Below are 17,943 nucleotides of genomic sequence, written 5' to 3' on the forward strand. Positions count from 1 at the left end.
CCTATGCAATGAATGGAAAGGATGGGAATGAATGGAAACAGGGGAACGTAGCATCGTAGACATGCGGTGCTGCGCCCCCTGCTGGCATAACCTCAGATGAACTCGAGCGTGAGAAAATATTCAGAAAAATTCCCACACTCGAGTTCATCTGAGGTTATGCCAGCAGGGGGCGCAGCACCGCATGTCTAGATAGCTACGTTCCCCTGCTTTCCATTCATTCCCCAGATTTTACAGTCAGGAGTACAGCTGCATTAGCAGGCTCCTGCTTGTAAAATTATTTAACCCCTTCAGATGGATTTACAGCGTGGGACAAGACTGAACGACGGAAGGTTTGGGATATTGTTGTTTTTTTATTTTAACTTTGTTTCAGGTGACAAGGGTCTTCAATTGAATTGAGAGTATAATAAACTATTACAACACCCTGTGTCTTTATTTCAATAAAATACTTTTTTCATAATGTGTGTGTGTTTTATTAACAATTTACTACTAATGAATTAATAATGGATAGGTGTCTTATTGACGCCTCTCCATTATTAACCTGGCTTAATGTCGCCTCACAATAGCAAGGTGACATTAACCCTTTATTACCCCATATCCCACCACTATACGGGAGTGGGAAGAGAGAGGCTAAGTGCCAGAATAGGTGCATCTTCCAGATGTGCCTTTTCTGGGGTGGCTGGGGGCAGATGGTTTTAGCCAGGGGGGTGCTATAACCATGGTCCCTCTCTAGGCTATTAATATCTGCCCTCAGTCACTGGTTTTCCCACTCTGGCGGAGAAAATTGCGCGGGAACGCACGCCAGTTTTTTCCTCAATTTAACCCTTTATTTTAACAGCTAGAGCCCCAAAATTTTGCAAACACACACTTGGAACATTAGTAGTGAGGAATATGTAAAAAAAAGGTATATGAAAAGGTTTACTATGTAAACCATGTCCCATATCCTGTCGGGTTTGGGAAGGAGGTAGCCAAAGCCGGCAATTGAATTACCGGCTTTTTTGCTATCTAGCGCTGTATGAAATATATATATATATGTGTGTGTCTCACTGATATATATATATATATATATATAGACTGTATATATGTTTTAACGAATATTTGAACCCATTGATCCATTGTGTGTCGGTTTTGCAAGCCGGCGAGAAAATCTCGCTGTACGGATGCCATATGGATTACATACGGAGGATGACATGCGCAAAATACACTGCCACACCTTGCCTACGGATGATATACGGATCACTATTTTGGGAACATTTCTGCGTATTACGGCCGTAAAAAACGGACCATATTTTCATACGCCTAGTGTGACGCCGGCCTTAGATGCGATGCGTGTGGCATAGAAAACACAGTGATAAATATAAGAAATGTAGCTAAATATTTTTGGGCCAGCTAAAGATTTTTTGGTCAGCAAAATGGTGTACAAAAAAAGCCAGAATTTTCTGCGCACTCGCATCTGATGCCTGGAACAAAGAAACCTGTTTTAATTTGTTAGATTTTCATGCTCTTGTATTAAAATGACTTGGCTGTTGTCTGCAGTGTGACCAAGCAAATAAATGTAGAAAAAACGGGGCTATGGATTGCTTTGTAATAAAATTAGCAGGTATAAGGTGCAAAAAAAAAAAAATCCTAGCCACAGACACCTGCAGCTAGGTATATATAATATACTCAGCAGCAGACAGTAATGGAGCCTTTTGATGTATGCAGTGTGTGCGCACATAGACTCCCCTACCTACCTACCACTGCAATCTATATACGCCCGAATTAGTCCTAAAAAGGACTGTTGGTTTATCAGGATTTGTGATTGAACAATAGTAGACTCACACTAACAAAAGAACGAATCTGCCCCTATCTCAGCAGCAGCTCTCCCTACACTAGCTGAGTCCAGAGCAGAATGTGCCGAGCTGTGCTGCGTCTGGTCTCTTATAGACCTGATGGCGCTGTGTGGCCAACCAATCACTGTAATACCACAACAAAGATGGCTGCAGTATTACAGTGCATGGCAGACAACCCCTGCATGTTTATTGGCGCACTAAAATTGTAGGGCGGAGACCCGGGCTCCCACTGAATTATCCGGGAAATGCTCAGTGCTCGCCGAGTACACTGAGTATACTCGGATGAGTACAGAGTAGTGGTGAGCATGCTCGCTCATCACTATTTACTATATATATTGGGATAGGATCTCGGAGATGGGAATACCCCTTTAACTTAAACTTTTTTAAAGATTAAGTCCCTGCAGGAATTCTCACACAAGGGAAATAAGATTATGTTCTCATCCCCAACCCTGCAGCATTTTACTGTACTTTAAGGTACCTTCACACATAACGATATCGTTAACGATATCGTTGCTTTTTGTAACGTAGCAACGATATCGTTAAGGAAATCGTTCTATGTGACAGCGACCAACGATCAGGCCCCTGCTGGGAGATCGTTGGTCGCTGAGGAAAGTCCAGAACTTTATTTCGTCGCTGGACTCCCTGCAGACATGGCTGGATCGGCATGTGTGACACCGATCCAGCGATGTCTTCACTGGTAACCAGGGTAAACATCGGGTTACTAAGCGCAGGGCCGCGCTTAGTAACCCGATGTTTACCCTGGTTACCAGCGAAAAAGTAAAAAAACCAAACACTACATACTTACCTACCGCTGTCTGTCCCCGGCGCTCTGCTTCTCTGCACTCCTCCTGCACTGGCTGTGAGCGTCGGTCAGCCGGAAAGCAGAGCGGTGACGTCACCGCTCTGCTTTCCGGCCGCTGTGCTCAGTCAGTGCAGGAGGAGTGCAGAGAAGCAGAGCGCCGGGGACAGACAGCGGTAGGTAAGTATGTAGTGTTTGTTTTTTTTACTTTTTCGCTGGTAACCAGGGTAAACATCGGGTTACTAAGCGCGGCCCTGCGCTTAGTAACCCGATGTTTACCCTGGTTACCCGGGGACCTCGGGATCGTTGGTCGCTGGAGAGCTGTCTGTGTGACAGCTCTCCAGCGACCAAACAGCGACGCTGCAGCGATCGACATCGTTATCGGTATCGCTGCAGCGTCGCTGAGTGTGAAGGTACCTTTAGACTGTCTTTAAAAGATTCTGAAAAATACAAGAAAAATATTTAAAAATAACTGAAAGACAAACATACAACTTTACTTATTTTCCTTTTCCAAGAGTTTTCTTCAAGTAATTAACAGTATATTGAAATCTGCTATTAACTGTAGAAGAAGGATATGCGTCCCTCTGTGTGCTGGGTGAACAACCCTCAATACGTGCAGTATAAAAAGGAATCCGGCATTCCAATTGTGTAATGAAAAAGAATTTAGGATTGTAGGAACTGCAATGAAGATAGACATAATGTTTCGGTGTAACAATAAGACCTTCCTCTGACTGAAAGGAATTCCAGAGCAAGGCAAAGGATAAAAGACTGGATTGCAAAGTGATCAAGACAAGAGAAAGTGAAATGGAAGGCAGTACAAGTAAATAAATGTGCGAGCCGGTCTAAAGGGTTGTAACTCACTCGCACTGCCTTCCATTTCACTTTCTCTTCTCTTGATCGCTTTTCAATTTAGTCTTTATTGTTGCCTCCCTCTGGTTTTGCTTTCAGTCTCAGGAAGGTCTTATTGTTAGACCGAAATGTTACATTTATCTGGATTGTGGCTCCAATAAAGCTAAGTTCTTTTTCATTGCACAATTTTTATACCAGATTCCTTTTATGTCTTCTGTTAACCTTATTCTTTAATGAATATTTACACCATTCACTGTTATATTATACTGTTTATTTATAACACCTTCCATGAAGATTATATCACACACCACAAATAAAGTATAAATGCATTTGCATGTGTGTTTGTGTGCGTTTGCTGTTAAATGCCTACTATACTTTATATTTATCTAGACCATTTTAAACTAAGGCAAAAGCAGACACTTTCACAAAACCATATTGTGTTTTCTAGTTATTCTGCTAGATGTGAAACCCATACGTGCCTAGCATGAGCAGAATGGTTACGTAGACATGCACTTAAGAGGCATTGTTTACATTCAAAAGGTAAAACCAGATGGTCATTTTATCTTAATGCCTTTTATTCCTAGAAGGGATTAGAAATTTAACACTGGGCACAAATAAATGAGTTTCCAACAGTAATTGAGTGGATGAAAACATTCTCCAGGCAACGTTGGAATATTGAGTTGGAAAAATTCCAGCTCTTCAAAGTGTCTTTTTTTTTAACTTTCTTTTCAGAAATCTTTTAGAAATGGAGAGCAAAGCAGACACTAAGACCTTTATTAAGATGAAATGCTGAGTCACTAAATCTTACAGATCCTAGGACAGTACATGAACTTTCCTGAGGCATTTCACAGCATTTTCACAGTATATAAACAGCCTGATTGCAGTAGAATAGAGGACATGATATGGCAGCACTTTATTTCCCGAAAAAGAATTTGAAGCATGAATAATTAATAACTTCTACAACTGTTAAATTACATTTTCAGTTTAGGGTATGCTCTCATGTAGAGATGGTGCCATAGTTTTTGCTGCAGCGCCAAAGAGCTTTACTGCCAATCGCCACAATTTTAATGCCACTTAAAATAAATTCAGCGCATTTTACAACTGGTGCGCTTCTCCACGCACCACCAGAAATTTCACTCTAGTCATAGACTGCAGTAACATTTCAGGTATAAGCTACACCACAACTGCTGACGAATTTCTCAGATGGGCTTCATCATCGCCCCATCCTATCCTTGAAAACACCTAGTCACATTTTTTGTGCTTAACTCCATCTTCCGCTAATGTTCTGAAGGTGCCTTACGTATACACCTTCATGATTTGGTCCATTGTTTTTGTGTGAGTCACTGGTACTTGCCACAAAACTGTGGTAAATTGCCGTAAACTACATGTATTTTTAACCACATGATTCCCAGTTACGAGCAACAAACTGTAGCACGACCTCTGCGTGCACATATCATCTAAGTGTAAAGGAATTTTCTAAAATCCATTATCATAATCTGAAAGTCCAAGAAAAGTGTCTTGGAAAATTGTTGATCTTTTAGAATATGTGAAAATGTCAATTTTCTCATGAAGCTGAAAGCCCCAACTTTAACCCGCCTCTGCTCAGCTGCACAGTCCTCTGAGACCACTTCATTGTGGAGTGCTTAGAAGGGAGAGTGGAACACTCAGGTTCAGACAAAGTGCAAAGTAGGACATCTGTAATGGTTTCTTACTGAGACGTTTAATGCTTCAAAATCTATTTCAGACTATTTCAATGAATTGCACTGGTGTAAAATGAAAAGTGCATATTTATATGAGATCCTTAAGGGGGTTGCCTCATCTTGGTAAATGGGTAAAACTGCAACGTTCTTGTGAAAACAAGCAAATTTGCTGTTTAGCTCATATTAAAGGGAATCTGTCAGCAATCAGCAGGGTTTTGCTATTTAATCTGAAGACAGCATGAATTAATGTGTCATTGATCTAGCTGTGTGTTGTTGTTTACATACGCTGAAGATTTTATCATTAGGATATTATCATCACAGGTGTGACATGCACAGGATTGCTAGTCATACTCCGACCCCTTTTCTGATGAGCATTCGCTGTCAATAATAAGTCGAGCTGGTTGGGGCGAGGGAAGCTTGCTAAGTTCTGCTGCCTTCTACGTCTAAAAACTCTGATTGTGAATGTGTCAGAACCGCTGCACTCAGTTATCTAAGGCTACTTTCACACTAGCTTTTTTTAATACGTCGCAATGCGTCGTTTAGGGGAAAAACGCATCTGGCAAAGTTGTTTGCAGGATGCGTTTTTGCCCCATAAAGTAACATTACCGACGCATTGCGACGTATTGACACACATCGCAACCGTCGTGCGACGGTTGCGCTGTGTTGTGGCAGACCGCCGGGAGCAAAAAACGTTGCATGTAACGTTTTTTGCTGCCGACGGACCGCTTTTTCCGACCGCGCATGCACGGCCGCGACTCCGCCCCCACCTCCCCGCACCTCACAATGGGGCAGCGGATGCGCCGGAAAAATGCACCCGTTGCCTCTGTTGTGTGGCGCATTCACCGCTAGCGTCATAATCTCGGCCCAACGCACTGAATAGGGTTTATTGAGTTGTATACTGAACACTCAGAAGAATCCCATCTTACCCTCTGAGACTTTTGTCTGTCACAATTTAGCATTCTCCTGTATCCTTGTGAACTTTATTGCAGAGTCTTTGTCATTGGATATTGTGTGTATGCTGGCTTCTAATACGTACATGTGTTTCTGGATACTCTCCAAAATAATGTGCTTTTCTTGTCCTTTAGGCACAGCTCCAAAAAGCAATGGAGAGCATCTATCATCTAGTAGACAGGTAAGTGTCTACTCTATTGTTATGTTTAGGAATAAGTACGCTACCCACATCACACAGAGGAAACAGCGTCCTACACACATCACACAAAGGTGACAGCACGCAACACACATCACACAGAGGTGACAGCACGCTACACACATCACACAAAAGCGAGCCAGCGAGCTACAAACATCACACAAAGGTGACAGCACGCTGCACACATCACACAAAGGTGACAGCATGCTACACACATCACACAAAAGTGAGCCAGCGTGCTACACACATCACACAAAGGTGACAGCACGCTACACACATCACACAGAGGAGACAGCACGCTACACACATCACACAAAGGTGGCAGCACACTACGCACATCACACAAAAGTGAGCCAGTGTGCTACGCACATAACAAACAGGTGAGCCAGCGTGCTACCCACATCACACAAAGGTGACAGCACACTACACACATCACACACAGGTGACAGAACACTACGCATATCACACAAAGGTGATAGCATGCTACACACATCACACAAAGGTGACAGCACGCTTCACACACAACACAAATGTGACAGCACTGTTGTGAATTCTGTGGCAGAGCTCCCTCCTGTGGTCACAAGTGGTACTTCGGCTGATTCTCTCTGTGAGCTTCTGTTGGTGGAGGGAAGTGGTACTGCGGCTTCTGAGTTTCCTCCCTCAGGTGATCTGGTAAGGTCGTTAGGTGCTTCTCTACTTAACTCCACCTAATGCTTTGATCCTGGCTTCCTGTCAATGTTCCAGTGTTGGACTAGCTTTTCCCTGGATCATTCCTGTGGCCTGCTGCTCTGCATAGCTAAGTTCTTCTTAACTATTTGTTTGCTATTTTTTCTGTCCAGCTTGTCTAATTTGTTGCTGGAAGCTCTGGGACGCAAAGGGTGTACCTCCGTGCCGTTAGTTCGGTACGGAGGGTCTTTTTGCCCCCTTTGCGTGGTTTTCTTTAGGGTTTTGTGTAGACCGCAAAGTTACCTTTTCTATCCTCGATCTGTTAAGAAAGTCGGGCCTCACTTTGCTGAATCTATTTCATCTCTACGTTTGTCTTTTCATCTTAACTCACAGTCATTATATGTGGGGGCTGCCTTTTCCTTTGGGGTATTTCTCTGAGGCAAGGTAGGCTTATTTTCAATCTTCAGGCTAGTTAGTTTCTCAGGCTGTGCCGAGTTGCATAGGCAGAGTTAGGCGCAATCCACGGCTGCCTCTGGTGTTGTTTGGAGAGGATTAGGGATTGCGGTCTGCAGAGTTCCCACGTCTCAGAGCTCGTTCTATGATTTTGGGTTATTGTCAGATCACTGTATGTGCTCTGACCGCTATGTCCATTGTAGTACTGAATTGCCTTTCATAACAGTACAGGAAGCCAAAAGTACTAATGATTCTCAATAGAGGGAAAAAAGAAGTTCTGAGACCATTTTTTTTTCTTTGCACTGTGTTTTGCCTTTTTTTTCCCCTAGACATTTGGGTGGTTCAGTACACAGGTGTAGCGATGGACATTAGAAGTCTGTCTTCATTTGTGGATCAGCTCTCGGCAAGAGTACAAAAGATTCAAGACACTATTGATCAGAAAGCTATGTTGGAACCAAGAATTCCTATTCCTGATTTGTTTTTTGGAGATAGAACTAAGTTTCTGAGTTTCAAAAATAATTGTACATTATTTCTGGCCTTGAAACCTCGCTCCTCTGGTGATCCAGTTCAACAGGTTTTGATTGTTATTTCTTTTTTGCGCGGCGACCCTCAGGACTGGGCATTTTCTCTTGCGCCAGGAGATCCTGCATTGAGTAATATCGATGCGTTTTTCCTGGCGCTCGGATTGCTGTACGATGAACCTAATTCAGTGGATCAAGCGGAGAAAAATTTGCTGGCTCTTTGTCAGGGTCAGGATGAGATAGAGGTATATTGTCAGAAATTTAGAAAGTGGTCCGTGCTCACTCAATGGAATGAATCTGCGCTGGCAGCTATGTTCAGAAAGGGTCTCTCTGAAGCACTTAAGGATGTCATGGTGGGATTTCCTATGCCTGCTGGTTTGAATGAGTCTATGTCTTTGGCCATTCAGATCGGTCGACGCTTGCGTGAGCGTAAATCTGTGCACCATTTGGCGGTATTACCTGAGCTTAAACCTGAGCCTATGTAGTGCGATAGGACTTTGACCAGAGTTAAACGGCAAGAACACAGACGTCTGAATGGGCTGTGTTTCTACTGTGGTGATTCCACTCATGCTATCTCTGATTGTCCTAAGCGCACTAAGCGGTTCGCTAGGTCTGCCACCATTGGTACGGTACAGTCAAAATTTCTTCTGTCCTTTACCTTGATTTGCTCTTTGTCATCGTATTCTGTCATGGCATTTGTGGATTCAGGCGCTGCCCTGAATTTGATGGACTTGGAGTATGCTAAGCGTTGTGGGTTTCTCTTAGAGCCCTTGCAGTGTCCTATTCCATTGAGAGGAATTGATGCTACGCCTTTGGCCAAGAAAAAGCCTCAATACTGGACCCAGCTGACCATGTGCATGGCTCCTGCACATCAGGAGGTTATTCGCTTTCTGGTGTTGCATAATCTGCATGATGTGGTCGTTTTGGGGTTGCCATGGCTACAAGCCCATAATCCAGTATTAGATTGGAAATCCATGTCGGTGTCCAGCTGGGGTTGTCAGGGGGTACATGGTGATGTTCCATTTCTGTCAATTTCGTCATCCACCCCTTCTGAGGTTCCAGAGTTCTTGTCTGATTACCGGGATGTATTTGATGAGCCCAAGTCCGATGCCCTACCTCCGCATAGGGATTGTGATTGTGCTATCAATTTGATTCCTGGTAGTAAATTCCCAAAAGGTCGACTGTTTAATTTATCCGTGCCTGAGCACGCCGCTATGCGCAGTTATGTGAAGGAATCCCTGGAGAAGGGGCATATTCGCCCGTCATCGTCACCATTAGGAGCAGGGTTCTTTTTTGTAGCCAAGAAGGATGGTTCGCTGAGACCTTGTATAGATTACCGCCTTCTAAATAAGATCACGGTTAAATTTCAGTACCCCTTGCCATTGTTATCTGATTTGTTTGCTCGGATTAAGGGGGCTAGTTGGTTCACCAAGATAGATCTTCGTGGTGCGTATAATCTGGTGCGAATCAGGCGAGGAGATGAATGGAAAACTGCATTTAATACGCCCGAGGGTCATTTTGAGTATCTAGTGATGCCATTCGGACTTGCCAATGCTCCATCAGTGTTTCAGTCCTTTATGCATGACATCTTCCGAGAGTACCTGGATAAATTCCTGATTGTGTACTTGGATGACATTTTGATCTTCTCGGATGATTGGGAGTCTCATGTGAAGCAGGTCAGAACAGTTTTTCAGGTCCTGCGTGCTAATTCTTTGTTTGTGAAGGGATCAAAGTGTCTCTTTGGTGTGCAGAAGGTTTCATTTTTGGGGTTCATCTTTTCCCCTTCTACTATCGAGATGGATCCTGTTAAGGTCCAAGCCATCCATGATTGGACTCAGCCGACATCTCTGAAAAGTCTGCAAAAGTTCCTGGGCTTTGCTAATTTTCATCGTCGCTTCATCTGCAATTTTTCTAGTATTGCCAAACCATTGACCGATTTGACCAAGAAGGGTGCTGATTTGGTTAATTGGTCTTCTGCTGCTGTGGAAGCTTTTCAAGACTTGAAGCGTCGTTTTTCTTCTGCCCCTGTGTTGTGTCAACCAGATGTTTCTCTTCCGTTCCAGGTCAAGGTTGATGCTTCTGAGATTGGAGCAGGGGCTGTTTTGTCGCAGAGAGGTTCTGATTGCTCAGTGATGAAACCATGCGCTTTTTTTTCCAGGAAGTTTTCGCCTGCTGAGCGAAATTATGATGTGGGCAACCGAGAGTTGCTGGCCATGAAGTGGGCATTCGAGGAGTGGCGTCATTGGCTTGAAGGAGCTAAGCATCGCGTGGTGGTATTGACTGATCATAAGAACTTGACTTATCTTGAGTCTGCTAAGCGGTTGAATCCTAGACAGGCTCGTTGGTCGCTGTTTTTTGCCCGTTTTGACTTTGTGATTTCGTACCTTCCGGGCTCTAAGAATGTGAAGGCGGATGCTCTGTCTAGGAGTTTTGTGCCCGACTCTCCGGGTTTGTCTGAGCCGGCGGGTATCCTCAAGGAAGGAGTAATTGTGTCTGCCATCTCCCCTGATTTGCGGCGGGTGCTGCAAAAATTTCAGGCTAATAAACCTGATCGTTGTCCAGCGGAGAGACTGTTTGTCCCTGATAGGTGGACCAATAAAGTTATCTCTGAGGTTCATTGTTCGGTGTTGGCTGGTCATCCTGGAATCTTTGGTACCAGAGAGTTGGTGGCTAGATCCTTTTGGTGGCCGTCTCTGTCGCGGGATGTGCGTGTTTTTGTGCAGTCCTGTGGGATTTGTGCTCGGGCTAAGCCCTGCTGTTCTCGTGCCAGTGGGTTGCTTTTGCCCTTGCCGGTCCCGAAGAGGCCTTGGACACATATCTCTATGGATTTTATTTCTGATCTTCCCGTTTCTCAAAAGATTTCAGTCATTTGGGTGGTCTGTGATCGCTTTTCTAAGATGGTCCATTTGGTACCCTTGTCTAAATTCCCTTCCTCCTCTGATTTGATGCCATTGTTCTTCCAGTATGTGGTTCGCTTACATGGCATTCCAGAGAATATCGTTTCTGACAGAGGTTCCCAGTTTGTTTCAAGGTTTTGGCGAGCCTTTTGTGGTAGGATGGGCATTGACTTGTCTTTTTCCTCGGCTTTCCATCCTCAGACTAATGGCCAGACCGAGCGAACCAATCAGACCTTGGAAACATATCTGAGGTGCTTTGTTTCTGCTGATCAGGATGACTGGGTGTCCTTTTTGCCTTTGGCTGAGTTCGCCCTTAATAATCGGGCCAGCTCGGCTACCTTGGTTTCGCCATTTTTCTGCAATTCTGGGATCCATCCTCGTTTCTCTTCAGGACAGGTTGAGTCTTCGGACTGTCCTGGTGTGGATACTGTGGTGGACAGGTTGCAGCAGATTTGGTCTCATGTAGTGGACAATTTGACCTTGTCCCAGGAGAAGGCTCAACGTTTCGCTAATCGCAGACGCCGTGTGGGTCCCCGACTTCGTGTTGGGGATCTGGTTTGGTTATCTTCTCGTCATATTCCTATGAAGGTTTCCTCTCCTAAGTTTAAACCTCGTTTCATTGGTCCGTATAGGATTTCTGAGGTTCTTAATCCTGTGTCTTTTCGTCTGACCCTTCCAGATTCTTTTTCCATACATAACGTATTCCATAGGTCATTGTTGCGGAGATACGTGGCACCTATGGTTCCATCTGTTGATCCTCCTGCCCCGGTTTTGGTGGAGGGGGAATTGGAGTATATTGTGGAGAAGATTTTGGATTCTCGTGTTTCTAGACGGAAACTCCAGTATCTGGTTAAATGGAAGGGTTATGCTCAGGAAGATAATTCCTGGGTTTTTGCCTCTGATGTCCATGCTCCCGATCTTGTTCGTGCCTTTCATGTGGCTCATCCTGGTCGGCCTGGGGGCTCTGGTGAGGGTTCGGTGACCCCTCCTCAAGGGGGGGGTACTGTTGTGAATTCTGTGGCAGAGCTCCCTCCTGTGGTCACAAGTGGTACTTCGACTGATTCTCTCTGTGAGCTTCTGTTGGTGGAGGGAAGTGGTACTGCGGCTTCTGAGTTTCCTCCCTCAGGTGATCTGGTAAGGTCGTTAGGTGCTTCTCTACTTAACTCCACCTAATGCTTTGATCCTGGCTTCCTGTCAATGTTCCAGTGTTGGACTAGCTTTTCCCTGGATCATTCCTGTGGCCTGCTGCTCTGCATAGCTAAGTTCTTCTTTACTATTTGTTTGCTATTTTTTCTGTCCAGCTTGTCTAATTTGTTGCTGGAAGCTCTGGGACGCAAAGGGTGTACCTCCGTGCCATTAGTTCGGTACGGAGGGTCTTTTTGCCCCCTTTGCGTGGTTTTCTTTAGGGTTTTGTGTAGACCGCAAAGTTACCTTTTCTATCCTCGATCTGTTAAGAAAGTCGGTCCTCACTTTGCTGAATCTATTTCATCTCTACGTTTGTCTTTTCATCTTAACTCACAGTCATTATATGTGGGGGCTGCCTTTTCCTTTGGGGTATTTCTCTGAGGCAAGGTAGGCTTATTTTCAATCTTCAGGCTAGTTAGCTTCTCAGGCTGTGCCGAGTTGCATAGGCAGAGTTAGGCGCAATCCACGGCTGCCTCTAGTGTTGTTTGGAGAGGATTAGGGATTGCGGTCTGCAGAGTTCCCACGTCTCAGAGCTCGTTCTATGATTTTGGGTTATTGTCAGATCACTGTATGTGCTCTGACCGCTATGTCCATTGTAGTACTGAATTGCCTTTCATAACACAGCACGCTACACACATCGCACAAAGGTGACAGCACGCTACACACATCACACAAAGGTGACAGCACGCTACACACATCACACAAAGGTGACAGCACGCTACACACTATACAAAAAAAGGTTGCACTCTATCGTGCCAAAGCATTGTCTAATATGAAATACATGAAATATGAATAGCAAAATGGCTTTTGAACATTAGGAAAAATATTTGAGAGACGCTTTGCACAAAATTTGGCCAAATAGTGTGAGCCCATCAGCCATCGTCAAGGTGGTCTCATTAGTCTGATGGGTCCCTGACCTCCCTGTACAAATGTGAACACTTACCGAAGGCTAATGTCTGTATGCTTGGGTGAATGTGTGAATGTGTGATTAGATGTAATTAAAAACCACATGGTGAAGGGAGGAGTGCTTAGTCAGTAAGCTAACATAGAAATGACAAAAAAACGACGAGTGCAACCTTTTTTTGTATATTGTATATGGAGGTAGTTGCTCCTGGTATGCACCTATTCACACTAGTTTGGATGTGCCAGTCGTTTTTCTGTCATCAGAACGCTACACACATCACACATAGGTGACAGCACACGTCACACATCATACAGAGGAAACAGCACGCTACACACATCACACAGAGGAGACAGCATGCGACACACATCACACAAAATTGACAGCACATGACACACATCACACAGAGGAGACAGCACGCCACATACATCTCACTATGGTGACAGCACGCTACACACATCCCCCAAAGGTGACAGCACGCTACAAACATCACTCAAAGGTGACAACACACTACGCACATCACACAGAGGAGACAGCACGTCACACAAAGATGACAGCACACTACACAGATCACACAAAGATAACAGCACGCTACGCAAATCACACAAAGGAGATGGCATGCTAAAAACATCGCACAAAGGTGACATCACGCTACACACATCACACAAAGGTGACAGCAAGCTACACACATCACAAAAAGCTTAGCCAGCGTGCTATACACATCACACAAAGGTGGCAGAACACTACGCACATCACACAGAGGTGAGCCAGCATGCTATGCACATCTCACAAAGGTGACCGCACACTACGCACATCACACAGAGGAGACAGCATGCTTACACACGTCACACAAAGGTAACGTCACGCTACATACATCACAGAAAGGTGACAGCGCGCTACACACATCACACAAAAGTAACAGCACGCTACACACATCACACAAATATAGAACCAGAAACACATGGGCTATTTGCATATTGAACAAGTCTGTAGGAACATGTTCACATACACCACCAAGAAACTTGAAGACACAAAAGAGCACAGTGAGGTCAAAAATACTCTGTTGTAAAAAAAATCACAGTAATAAGCAAGTGCTAGTCAAAAGATGGAAAAAAACAGGGTATTTAGTTAATACCTTTTTTTGCAAAATAATGTTTACTAAGCTGCTCCACAAATCATCAAGATATACCCATATAGAGCAGTCTTAACTAATGTATATAATCCCTATCTGATGTATTTAAAAACATGATCATCTGTATAGTACTTGTATAAGCAGGGTTTTTTTTCCATCTTTTGACTAGCAATTGCTTATTACTGTGATTTTTTTTACAACAGAGTATTTTTGACCTCACTGTGCTCTTTTGTGTCTTCAAGTTTCTTGGTGGTGTGTGTGAACATGTTCCTAGAGACTTGTTCAATGTGCAAATAGCCCATGTGTTTCTGGTTCTATGATTGTTCTCTTGTTTCTACAAGACTGGGGAGTCCACCACTCCTTTGTGGGTCATTTGCACTTAAAATGAACCTCTCACCCCGTTTTTTCAGTACGAGATAATAATACTGTTAAATAGGGCCTGAGCTGTGCGTTACTATAGTGTCAAAATACACTATAGTAACGCACAGCTCAGGCCCTATTTAACAGTATTTTTATCTCGTACTGAAAAAACGGGGTGACAGGTTCCCTTTAAGCTGTTCCATCCAGCATGTCCACATGGATATTCCCTCTCTGAACCCTGCTTATACAGGTACTATACAGATAAATAAGGTTTTTAAATACATCAGATAGGGATTATATACATTAGTTAGGACTGCTCTATATGGGTATACCTTGACGATTGGTGGAGCAGCTTAGTATACATTGTTTTGCAAAAAAAGTATCAACTAAGTACCCTGTTTTTTTTTCCATCTTTTGACTAGCACTTGCTTATTACTGCGATTTTTTTACAACAGAGTATTTTTTACCTCACTGTGCTCTCTTGTGTCTTCACACATCACACAAAGCTGATAGCATTCTACACACATCACGTAAAGGTGACCGCACACAACAGTTGAAGCGCCCCCAGATGCAGGGGCGCGGGTTACTCGGTACCGGTCCTCTGCTGGCTCAGTTCTGGGGATGTCACGGTGGCTGGACCCGGTCCGTGACCCTGCTAAGGGGCGTCCAGTGAAAGGTGATACAAGTCTGTCAAGGTTTAGTGACGCCACCTGTGGTATTCGGTCAGGGTGACTGACGCTGCTTGGGGTCCACTGGGGTGATTTGATGGCAGCTAGATGGTATACCTTCCCACAGGTGAAGTATGTCCCCAGGGCTTCCCAGTATGATGGATGGTGATGGTGTGGGGTGCAGACAATAACGAGGACACAAGGTTGCAGTCTCTTTACCTCTTTACTGAAGACTTCAGGATCCTCAATCCAGAGCACAGTTAACAGGGCTGTCTGAGACCGGCCATCCGAATGCACATCGAGAGTTCCCTTTGCAGGCGGTAATCGTTGCCTACCACTAGCGCCTGTGTGTTGTATTGCTTCCCTGCTGAGCATTCGGGATAGTCCTCACAACTTCTATTCTCGTTCATTCTAATTCGTTCCAGTTCTTTCTAGTTCTCTGTCCCCCAGGTATGTTATGACTAGGACGCACCCGTTTGACGGGTAGGCTCGGAGTTCTTCCGGGACCCTAGAGACGCCCCTCTCCACGCGTTGCCCCCTATGTCTGCTTAGGTGATGTAAGGTAGACAGCCAACCTATAATTAACTGTCCTGCGGAGTTTGAAGTAAGGCATAGAGTCAGTTACTTCCTCGGTGTTCTGGCCACCGGCTACGTAGGATGTTGCCATTCTCCGGGCACGACTCCTACTGGCTCTCCTTTGTGCTTGATCTCGTTTCTCACTGTCCACAATATCCTTCGCTTTGTGTCTCTTTCTTAGGATACCGCCGCGGGTAGTGCAGGCGCGGTTCCGTAACGTTCTGTTCTTGTCGTTAGCTACCTGCCAGGTTCCCACGCCTGGCAGGGACCCCCTGAATCTTCTCCCTGCAACACCCCCTGCCACGGGATGTTGCCTGAAGCCAACCCAGTCAGCTTCTGATCTAACTTCCTATCCAAACCCTAGTTTTACCAGTGTGAGGAGTGGCCCAATAAATAAAGCCTTTTTCTCCCCCTTGTGGCCGGAGTATGAAGTGTAATGTGTGCTGGTGATACCTGGTCAGAAGAACTCCTTTAGTGCCATCAGACGTACCATCACTCCCCTTAGTGGCAGAGCGATGTTACTGCAACGACCAGATCTCTGGGGCGCTGCAATCCCCCCCGGCTAAATCCAGTACTCCTGGACTGGGAAGAAGAACAACAATACATGTTAGCAAAAGACATACAAAATTTTGAAATGCTTGAAGCAAGTAAATTTAACAATGCTTCCCTTTATGGGAGGTGAGGACACTTGAACATTACAAACAAGAACAAGGTTAAATATTTTAAATAACATTCTGACTATAAATAACTTCTGGTACCCTGCCGGGTATTCTACTAAGTGCAAATTCTGAACAATAATTTAACTTTTCCTTTAAGGGCGTATGGGCTGAACCCACTAAAGGCTTACTATACAGTACTATAAGACAAACTCAACTTTTTCTTTTCTTTCTAACTTCACCAATGCAGGACCGCCTAGCTCCTTGGCTGGGCCTTCTGTCATTGTCTCAACCAGCTATCATTCTACGGTTCTCAGGAGGACTCTCTCTCTAATCCCTACGGGTTTAGGCAAAAGAGCAAGAAACAAACAGTTAACTATTTACATCTTCGGGGTTTCGAGGTTTATTTCTGCGATGGTATGTTGCAAGGCATCAGTTGGTAGCAAACACTTCCTGGGCTGGAAAAATCTCTGTTCGACTTCTCATCAGATGCGGTATCAATGTCACTAATCGTTTTTTCAGGTATAATCTGGGTTCGAATGTCAATTTTGGTAGTAGGTTCAGTAGCGGCAATAATGCCCACTGTGGTAGTAGTATTAGGATTTGTCAGTTCAGAGTTAGTCTTAGTCATGGCAGCAGGTGGCGCTGCTACGGGGCCTACCATTAGGTCTTCTGTCACTGGGGCAGGGTCGATCTTCATACCTGCTTCAGATGCGGTCCCTCCGGTGCCGGCCTGCTCCGTCTCCGCTGGGATCTGGAATGCTGACTGCGGGGCCTTGCGCTGTGGCGTTGTCATCTCTGATGCAGTATCTCGCTTTCTGGCAGGGCCTTGCTTTCTGGCTTCGGAGCACTGGAACTTCTTTCTTGCTCCGGACCAGAAGAGGCTGCCGACAGATGTCTGGTGAGGCCCCCGGTGACGATCTCCTTCCACCCGGCCTCAGTGCTCAGCTGCGTCCGCCGGAGTTGATCGCTGAGCTCGTCCACTCCGGCCTGCAGGAAGTCAGGGCCAACAGGTGACGCCTGGCCGCGGTATCTCTCTGGGAAGCTGGGGGAGTCCTCGGCTCCGACCCCACGCTCCTATCTCGGGCGGCTGGCCATGGCGTCTCCCACGTGGATCACGTCTTCTCCCTCCTTGTCCTTTTTCCGCTCTCTCCTTCGTGGGTGGTTTCGCTTCCTTTGTCTCTGCCCTCCACTGAGGATCAGGAGGCGGATCTCGGCTGCTGACGGAAACGTCCTCAAGGTGCAGAAATATTGAGACTGGGCGGCCATTGTCGTTCACGCTCTTCAGCTTGTCCACGCCCACTCCCACGCCCTTCTCCTCCTGCGCTCCTCGTGGCGCTGCAATGGCGGCAGTTTTGGCAGGAATCTTGTGGCAAATAGCAATACACAGTCCTTGCAATAAATCACAGTTCAAACACGTTTCAATCACAGTTCCAAGGCACACATGACCTGATTCTTCAGGCTTAAGTACGATCCTGTTCGTGACACCAAGTCGGAGCGCCCCCAGACGCAGGGCCTCAGGTTACTCGGTACCGGTCCTCTGATGGCTCAGTTCTGGGGATGCCACGGTGGCTGGACCCGGTTCGTGACCCTGCTAAGGGGCA

At 45.3% G+C, this 17,943-nt stretch overlaps 1 protein-coding gene across 3 annotated transcripts in view; it reads left to right on the forward strand.

The window, feature by feature from the left end:
- The window catches only part of SMOC2 (SPARC related modular calcium binding 2), a 642,212-nt gene that overhangs the window by 578,238 nt on the left and 46,031 nt on the right, over nt 1-17,943 (forward strand). For 2 of the 3 annotated variants that reach the window (XM_069769272.1, XM_069769271.1), the window contains exon 12: nt 6,263-6,309. The exons of the other annotated variant lie outside the window; for it this stretch is intronic. In XM_069769272.1, coding sequence (XP_069625373.1) covers nt 6,263-6,309 — 47 coding nt within the window. The remainder of the gene's footprint in view (nt 1-6,262; nt 6,310-17,943) is intronic. 3 annotated transcript variants of the gene reach the window in all.

The sequence above is a fragment of the Ranitomeya imitator genome, chromosome 5 (assembly GCF_032444005.1).
Source record: "Ranitomeya imitator isolate aRanImi1 chromosome 5, aRanImi1.pri, whole genome shotgun sequence".
Lineage (NCBI taxonomy): Eukaryota > Metazoa > Chordata > Amphibia > Anura > Dendrobatidae > Ranitomeya > Ranitomeya imitator.